Source organism: Girardinichthys multiradiatus, chromosome 12, assembly GCF_021462225.1.
Source record: "Girardinichthys multiradiatus isolate DD_20200921_A chromosome 12, DD_fGirMul_XY1, whole genome shotgun sequence".
Lineage (NCBI taxonomy): Eukaryota > Metazoa > Chordata > Actinopteri > Cyprinodontiformes > Goodeidae > Girardinichthys > Girardinichthys multiradiatus.
In genome coordinates, this window is record NC_061805.1 from 51,834,227 (window position 1) to 51,843,827 (window position 9,601).

At 39.4% G+C, this 9,601-nt stretch overlaps 1 protein-coding gene across 1 annotated transcript; it reads right to left on the minus strand.

Annotated features, from left to right (window-relative positions):
- Positions 1–1,280: 1,280 nt before the first annotated feature.
- LOC124877259 lies at positions 1,281–8,882 on the minus strand. Its single transcript, XM_047380339.1, has 2 exons — positions 8,667–8,882; positions 1,281–5,940 (listed from the first exon to the last, which is right to left on the minus strand). The coding sequence occupies exons 1-2, from the start codon at positions 8,823–8,825 to the stop codon at positions 3,190–3,192; spliced, it is 2,910 nt and encodes a 969-aa protein (XP_047236295.1). The 5' UTR covers positions 8,826–8,882; the 3' UTR covers positions 1,281–3,189.
- Positions 8,883–9,601: the final 719 nt, after the last annotated feature.

Genomic DNA, 9,601 nt, shown 5'->3' on the forward strand with positions numbered 1-9,601 from the left:
GCTGCTATAGGCTTAGACTGCTGGAGGACATAATGACCACTTTCACCCTCTTCGCTACATTCTCACACTACTCTCCAATTTTGCATTATTTGCTGTTATTTCAGCTTTTAACCTTGTTCTTTCTTTTCTCTTCCTAGAAGCTACACCTGGCCTGACTCTGTGTCTACCTGTGACACCTTTCTGGAGAGGGGAATCGTCCGAGCTTCTGCTGGCAACAATTTAATGCTCACCTTCTACAGATGATCCACATGGCCCTGTCTTTTAGTGTTTAACCCTTTCTCTCTCTTAGACATGGCTACTGACTGAGCTTCTACTGTAACTAATTATATGTGCTCTCTTTCAGACTCTAACCTTGAAAACTGGCTCAGAGTTTATCTGTTCTTTCTTTCTAGATGAAACGACTAAAGGAGCTACATCCATTAACATTTACTTTTCCTTCCCATAGAAAGTACTCCTGGATCAGTGCTTCTTTGTTCTCTTTGTATCTCTGCTCTGTTCTCTCAAACCTCCAGTCGGTCGTGGCAGATGGCCGCTCACACTGAGCCTGGTTCTGGTTCTGCTGGAGGTTTCTTCCTGTTAAAAGGGAGTTTTTCCTCTCCACTGTCGCTACATGCATGCTCAGTATGAGGGATTGCTGCAAAGTCAACGCCAGTGACTGTCCACTGTCTCTACATGCTCATCTAGGAGGAGTGAATGCTGCAAGTCACTGACTGGATGCAATCTGCTGGGTTTCCTTAGACAGAAAAACTTTTTATCCAATTTGAATAAATAACTGAATCTGACTGAACTGTTCAATGGTTAGGATTAATTGGAATGTATGAACCTGACTTTTGTGAAGTGCCTTGAGACGACATGTGTTGTGAATTGGCGCTATATAAATAAACTGAATTGAACTGAATTGACTCTTAAATTAACGACTCTCAAACAGTTTCTAACTTTCAGGTCCTTTAATCTAAATTAAGGCAGAGGAATGATTACAGAAATCAGCACTGAGGCTCCCGTCTCGGACCGTCTGTTAGAGGATGACGAAGAGCCTCGAAAGAAGGTCACATACAGTTTTTATATCTGGCACTCCAATGCAATGGATGTGCCCTCCCTCAGTGATTATCAGTAGACTATGTGTCACCATTGTGGTGTCTATCTGTTAGGTTGTGTAGTAGCGGGTGTTCATCCTTAATCTAAGTGTGCTGTAGGTTTCTAATCAACCCAGTTATACCAGCTGCTCCACTATCAAACCCAGTGCCCCAGCCTCAGGTCATTCAAGACAAACCTTGGGCCATTTATCCTTGTAATGTGTGTTGATGAGCTTCTTATCCTATTGTAACAAAAGGGAAACATTAGAACTTATACTTTACTTCACTATAGTATAAATGGGAAAAACAGCTATGAGTCATATTAATAAAGATTATTCCCAACAACCCCCCTGATGAGGTGTCATTTAAAGGCACCTCACTAATTTAGATCAGTTAACCCCCAAGGCACTGGGTAGATCTTGGACCATCCATAACTGGGTACCCACCCCCCGAAACAATCATCCAACCCTGTATGTGTGTTAAACCTAGATATGACCAGGGAATCTCCTTCCAGCTGTCACGTGGTTCCCCCCCCCCCCACAAGGAGGAACGCCATCTCTCCGGTAGACCCCTGGTTGTGTCTAAGCAACAGTTGATACACCTAGTGGAGATAAATCTAACAGCATCAAAGCTATATGTGTATGATTACAAGGAAAGAGAGAAAGGACAACAGCCTGAAGCACAGCTGTAAACTCTATCTAACATCATGTGAATCAGTTAATGTAGACCCTAACTGTTGATCATCTTTGTCCATCTTCGCTCCCCTCAGACCGGCATCCAATCCCAAATGTCCTTTGGCAGGGTCACCTATTTGAAAAGGTTAGTCCTATAATAAACTAAATGATGTGTATTTCCCAGATAGATTAAACCCAGTGGAAGTTGATTAACAACTAATATTATGAGCAGCAAAATAGGCCACATGGTGGCATAACCTAAAGAATCAGTCATCTCTTTGGGATGAATAAAGTATTTTTGAATTTGAATTTTGAATCAAATTGAATATTACAAGCTGTAATCCATTCATTTATTTATGACATTTAATTTACCACTTTCACGTAATTATTCAACAAAGTATTCATTCATACATTCATTCATGTCTTATGTCTCTTTTCCCTATTATTTCTTTAAACCCAGAAATCTCTGTAAAGGATATGAGCCCAGAGGTCAGTCCTCATCTTCAATCCTGGGTCATCCTCGGTCACTCCGGTTAGCCTGATCACGGCTTCCTCCTCTTCATACCCATGCGATAACGTAATCGATATTGTGCCATTGACCTTTAATAGCCTTTTGGGACTCCCATTCCTCTTGCATCCAGGGAGCCCACGGCTGTATTTATGCACCTAAGGATGAGAGCTGGAATACACGGTGCACAACAGCATGCAGACTGGGATCACCACAACAATAATCAATGACGTGATTATTGATTATTGGGGAAACGTATACTCACCAATACGTTTCCCCATTTTCCAAACCACGTCTCAAACATAATTGTAAATGGTTGATCTGTTTCTGAGTGCTATCTTAATTCAGTGGATAGTGATTGTAATCCATTTATAAGTAATATTATAAGTAATATTAATAAAGGTTATCCTTAATAGTATAGATTATAAAAACAATAAAAGACTATACAGTAAGGTACATGGGTCGCGTGCTTAAACCCCTACGCCACTAGCGCTGCGTCCCAGTAACGGAAAAATTTTAAACATTAGACAATATACTGTACTGTAACCCTGAGGTTCCCAGACTTTTTAGCCTGTGATCCCCAAAATAACTGTGCCAGAGACTGGCGACCCCCTAAAAATACATATAAACTCTATATTTGTAAATAAATATAACTATTAAGACGTGTTAATTTAAAAATAAATATAGAGTTAAATTATTATATATATTTTTGATAAATTATATTTTATTATTTAATTTTGTAATTTCAAGATTGTAATCTAAGCAATCTGATTTAAACATTTTTACCTGTAATTAGTATAATACATGATAGCGAATTCAATCGTCTCCCCCAGTTTATTAGCTTGGAGGAGCTAATATCTCCAGAGGCACATTTAGAGGCACCTCCAGAGGCACATCTAGAGCACCTCCAGAGGCACATCTAGAGCACCTCTGGCTACGCTGTCTTCATGAAGTCTAAACAATCTGCTTTAAACCCTTCCCTGTGTTCTTTGTCTAATACACGATACTTCACTGCGATTTCAACCATCTCCTCCAGTTCATCAGCTCCTCCAATAGATTCTTTCCATTTTTTAAACACAGCATGTTCTGGTTTTAGAAGTTCAACAACCTGCACTACCTGAGATTTATCCATTCCACCAACAGAGGGAGCTGCTGAGCCACTGAATCCTCTCCTGCTTTCATCAATCCAGCTTCCTCCTCTTGCCATTGAGTGTTGATTAAACCAAAAATCTAGCTTAGGTACAATTTTCTGTTCTGGCCTACCTACAGTGTACTGTTCGTCCATATCCAGAGCCATGAGGATTAATGGAAATGTTCTGAAGTTTCTGACAGATTCTATGATGTTTGAAGCTGTGAAATACCAAGCAGAGATCAATCTCTCACTATTTGGTGGGTTTGCTACAGGCTCTCCTAAAAATAGACTCTTAACATAATAACCATATTTTGTTTTCTCCTTTTTATCCATTCTGCCTCGTATGTTTGTGTAACTTTCACTTTTCTCCCTGTCCTGGTTATTAATCAGATTCTTTATGTCTTCCTTCTTTTCCTCATCAATTAGATGTTTTCCAGCTGGGGTCACATACAGACTTCTAGGATCAACTTCAAATATCCAGTTATCAACCATCAGGAATGTGATTTCATTCTCTCCATTCTTTGCATAATGACGAATTATGTTTCTGATGTCTCTTCCTGGTCTGATCTCGTAACACCTCTGAAGAACGTATCTGATGTTTTCCTCTTCATTATTTCCTTGGATCTTCTTTGCTGTTTTATCTCCTAATACATAGTTATTGACGACTTGTTGATTGTTGTTGACATTGACTCTCTGTAGGTCTGAGTCTCGTTCTGAATGAAACAGTCCCCAAGTCACAGCTTCAATAATCCTAAAGTCATTAATTAATTTTTCGGCATTGTTTGGGTCAACCTTCTTATAAATATCTGGGTCAATAAACAGTGTTGGTACCGTTGGCCAGTTTGGTCCGTTGGTTGGGGTTAGCTCTGCTGGATTTCCACTGTTGGTAGGTTGTTGTTTTTTGCCCTTTTTCCCTAAAAATCTTCTTTCATTGGTGAGAACTTCCTGTCTCCTCTGGTCCGACTCCTTCCTCCTCCTTGTCTCCCCCTTCCTGCCAACAGTCAGAACCACCTTCTTGGTATGATCTCCAGATCTCCACTGTGGTCCATCTCCAGAGACGTCCTGACTGATGACCTCTCCTGTCTCTATGACCTGGATCACAGCGTTCCACAGGTGTAACTCCGTCTCAATGCCGTCTTCATGAAGCTTCTTCAGCAGAGCTTCTCTGAACCGTTGGTCCGATCCAACGTCACAGGCCACAACTGTAATAGTTTGGATCTTCTCACTAATCCTGGAGGTGTTTTGGATGATCCTGGCCACATCTTTGTAGGTGTATCCTGATATTCTCATCTCACCTGAATGGTCTCTGGCTCCATGACCGACCAGAACCAGGCTGCTGTATTCTGACAGAACCACTGGTTGACCTTTAACCTGTTGAACTCTGAGCTGGGGACCAACAACATGAACTGAACTAACTGCTGGATGTTTCTCATAAAGAGAAGCTGCAGAGGTTCTCACCACATCATCATCTTCTAACATGAGGATTTGCTGGTGGTCAAACTCTAGAATGGGATCAACTAATGAATTTTTCTGACTTAACAGATATAAAATAGGTTTTTGTAATTTTTTTCTATTTCTTTTATCTCCATATTTAAGTCTTTTTCTAACTGAATACTTGATCAGAAGGTATGAATAAGCATCCTTCTTATTATCTCTTCTTGTTTCAATCACACAACTTCCCTGACAAATAGTGGTAATTGTTTCATTGTCAATAAAATGTGTTTGTTTGAGTAATTCTTTTTCATTTTTGTATATTTCTTTTCCTTTTCCTCTAATTCTGCTTCGTATCTTCGTGTAACTTTCACTATATGTCAGAGCTTCAAGAACCCTAAAGTACATTTTGAATTCTTTAACTTTGTCTGTGTCAATTGTCCCATAAATATGTGAGATGACATCATCCAATGGATGTTTCTGACTAAACAGATATAAAATAGGTTTTTGTAATTTTTTTCTATTTCTTTTATCTCCATATATAAGACTTTTTCTAACTGGATACTTGATCAGAAGGTTTGAATAAGCATCCTTCTTATTATCTCTTCCTGTTTCAATCACATAACTTCCCTGACAAATAGTGGTAATTGTTTCATTGTCAATAAAATGTGTTTGTTTGAGTAATTCTTTTACATTCTTGCCTTTTATTTCTTTTCTTTTTCCAATTAAAACATTTATTGAATTTAATTCTTTTACACAAACTTTCTTTGTTTTTTGTTGAATTGAATAAAATAGTATAAATTTAGTATGAAATGCCTGATTTTCCCTAAAGATAAAGGATAAAGGACTAAAGCACAATGAAGTATTTTTCAGTGCCATTCCATTCAATTCTACTTTTAGCCATTGCGCTCTTAAAATATCCTTTTGGTAAATATTGAGATTCTGTTTATTTTTATCTAAACGTCTATTATCAGTAGAGAGGTATGAATGTTTTCTCCTATCCACCTTCATCTTCTTCTTTCTCTGTCGCCACCTGGTTCCTCTATTGGCATGATTATCAAATCTCCGCTGTTGTCCATCTGCAGAGACGTTCTGGTTGATGATCATTTCTGGCTCTGTGACCTGATCCAAGACACAATTTGAAAATAAAGCAGAAAATAAGAAAATGGTGAGTTCTGCAGATTTGTTATTTGTTTGAATTAAGATTTCAGATTTCTTTATTGTCATCATGCTGACATGAGGGATGCCAGACGATATTACATGCAGATCTACTCCAAATAACAGAAAATACTAAATAAAAGGCTTTTATATATATATATATATATATATATATATATATACATTGGGGTTGGACAATGAAAGTGAAACTCCTGTCATTTTAGTGTGGGAGGTTTCATGGCTAAATTGGACCAGACTGGTAGCCAGTCTTCATTGATTGCACATTGCACCAGTAAGAGCAGAGTGTGAAGGTTCAATTAGCAGGGTAAGAGCACAGTTTTGCTCAAAATATTAAAATGCACACAACATTATGGGTGACATACCAGAGTTCAAAAGAGGACAAATTGTTGGTGCACGTCTTGCTGACACATCTGTGACCAAGACAGCAAGTCTTTGTGATGTATCAAGAGCCACGGTATCCATGGTAATGTCAGCATACCACCAAGAAGGATGAACCACATCCAACAGGATTAACTGTGGATGCAAGAGGAAGCTGTCTGAAAGGGATGTTCGGGTGCTAACCCGGATTGTATCCAAAAAACAGAAAACCACGGCTGCCCAAATCACGGCAGGATTAAATGTGCACCTCAACTCTCCTGTTTCCACCAGAACTGTCCGTCAGGAGCTCCACAGGGTCAATATACACAGCTGGCCTGCTATAGCCAAACCTTTGGTCACTCATGCCAATGCCAAACATCGGTTTCAATGGTACAAGGAACACAAATCTTGGGCTGTGGACAATGTGAGACATGTATTGTTCTCTGATGAGTCCACCTTTACTGTTTTCCCCACATCCAGGAGAGTTACGGTGTGGAGAAGCCCCAAAGAAGCGTACCACCCAGACTGTTACATGCCCAGAGTGAAGCATGGGGGTGGATCAGTGATGGTTTGGGCTGCCATATCATGGCATTCCCTTGGCCCAATACTTGTGCTAGATGGGCGGGTCACTGCCACGGACTACCGAACCATTCTTGAGGACCATGTGCATCCAATGGTTCAAACATTGTATCCTGAAGGCGGTGCCGTGTATCAGGATGACAATGCACCAATACACACAGCAAGACTGATGAAAGATTGGTTTGATGAACATGAAAGTGAAGTTGAACATCTCCCATGGCCTGCACAGTCACCAGATCTAAATATTATTGAGCCACTTTGGGGTGTTTTGGAGGAGCGAGTCAGGAAACGTTTTCCTCCACCAGTATCACGTAGTGACCTGGCCACTATCCTGCAAGAAGAATGGCTTAAAATCCCTCTGACCACTGTGCAGGACTTGTATATGTCATTCCCAAGACGAATTGATGCTGTGTTGGCCGCAAAAGGAGGCCCTACACCATACTAATAAATTATTGTGATCTAAAACCAGGTGTTTCAGTTTCATTGTCCAACCCCTGTATATCGCAAATTTGGAGTTTCATCATCTCAGGTAACTAATCAAATATTTAAAGAAACGTTAATATTTATAAGAATATATTAACATTATCCTAGTTTCTCATCTAAAAATAACCAACTACTAAAGGGTATCTGAAACAAAAATCTTATTTTATTTGTAAAATTGTAATTTTTCAGTATGTTGTACATTCTAATGTTTTTGGAGAGGATTCAGATTATATGTCTCTGTTTTAGAGTAGTGAACGTCTGATAGAATTCAATTCAAAAATTCAATTCATAATTACTTTATTAATCCCAAAGGGAAATTAAATGTTGTTGTAGCTCATATTATGAAGGTTCCTTTAAAGAGCCGTTGTAGATGCTGATGGCTGTGGGCAGGAAGGATCTCCCTTCTTGTAGATGGCTTCACAGTTGCATCTCCACTCTAGTCTGTTGTCCAGGTGAACACCGAGGTATTTATACTCCTCCACCACCTCCACTTCTTCTCCCATGATAGAAATAGTTTTTGACTTATTCCTGTTTCTCTTAAAATCTACAATCATCTCCTTTGTTTTATTCACGTTCAAGAGAACGTGAATAAAACAAAGTGTCCTCTCTTCTGAGGAGAGAGAGGAAAACAGAAAGACTGTTCGAAAACGACGGCATGAGTTACGTTTCAGCTGTTTTCTAAACATGTTTTCTATCAGTTCTTGACCTGCTTAGGACTTGTAAAGTGTAAGAAAATATAGCCATAAATCATGGCTGGTTATGTTGCAGACAAACAGGCTTGCCCAGGGTAGCATTCCTGCAAGAACCGCCCCTGCTTGTGCTAACAGATTTTTGTGCTGACTGGTTCAGACTGGCACAGACTGAGAATCCCTTTCTGGGAATTGGGGGTAATATCAGGCAAAACACAGCGTAGTGTAGCCCCAGCTTTACTGTTTAATCACATAATAAAACGTTTAATGAGTTTGGTGACTAAGAAACACGACTAATGATGAGTTGACTAATGTAACATGTTTTACTTCGAGAACAACGAGGAAATCAGGGGTTTTACTTCAGTTTTATTTCTGCATTTATAATCTGAACAAACTTCAACTACAGTTTTTGGATGTTTATGCCATCTTTGCCAACAATCTAAAAAATACCATCACGATGTTGAACATTTTGACATAGAACTACGCTGAAGCCACTTATTAACCAGTTTTTCTCATTTTGCCCCCTATTGCAGGGACTTTTTATCCTTTAACAATTCTTACCTCCACTGATTTGTCCATTTCTTGCCAGGCCGCACGCAGCAAGGTAGAGATGTCGAACTTCAGTCCTCGAGGGCCACAGTAATATAACTTTTCCTTGTTGAACATAACTGAATAAAATGGCTGCTTTAGCTCCTCCTCGGGTGTCCTCTGCGTCACCATACTAAAGTCTTTAATAAAAAAAAAGGCTTGAAAACTTTCTGAGAGTTCCTGATGATCTGTCATAAACATTTTCAACAGGCATGCCTCAAGCAATGAATCAAAGCGAAGAGGAAGAGATATCATTTCTTCACCTCTTTTTCTATCTTTTATACCAGGTCTTGTTTCACTATTACATATTTGCACAATAACACAACAGTTTGTGACCAAATTTATTTAAGCTGTGCTTTAACGCCATCTACACGTCTACACACAGCGAGTGTGTGCAGAAGACCCCTAACCCGTCTGACCTTGCTGAGCTGGGCTCTCCTAACTGTAGTTAGGGGGAAGGTTACAGAGCACCAGGAAGTCTCTGACTCCAAATGTGAACAAGTTTTAAAGGAATATTCCCCCATTACACAGACGCGGTGATGGGCCAGAAGGGTTCTAAGGAATGACCTCCTCCAAGGGAGAAACGTTAGACTTTATGGTGAAAAAATGTGAACCAAAAAGCACAGAGTGCATTAATAAATGGGTTAAAGATTAAAATATTCCTGCAGGGGTTTTGTTTAGTCTTACGACTTTACAAGAAAGTTGAAGTCATTAATTTCTATCTGTAGTTCAACTTTTCTTTACTCTCCTTTAACATGACACTGCAATGTACTTTTTTTATGTTTTTGTCATCATGTAAACCACTTGCCTTGCCGTAGAAATATCTACACAGAGATTTCTACGGTAAAATGAATTACTTAAACTAATGGCTACCAAGAAAGTGTGGCTGATTTCTCCAGTTCCTCCTC

Coding starts and splice junctions, on each gene's coding strand:
- LOC124877259 (XM_047380339.1), bottom strand. CDS start 8,825: ATGGTGACGCAGAGGACACCCGAGGAGGAGCTAAAGCAGCCATTTTAT. Junction 5,941..8,666: donor AAATGGACAAATCAGTGGAG/GTAAGAATTGTT, acceptor GTCTTGGATCAG/GTCACAGAGCCAGAAATGAT.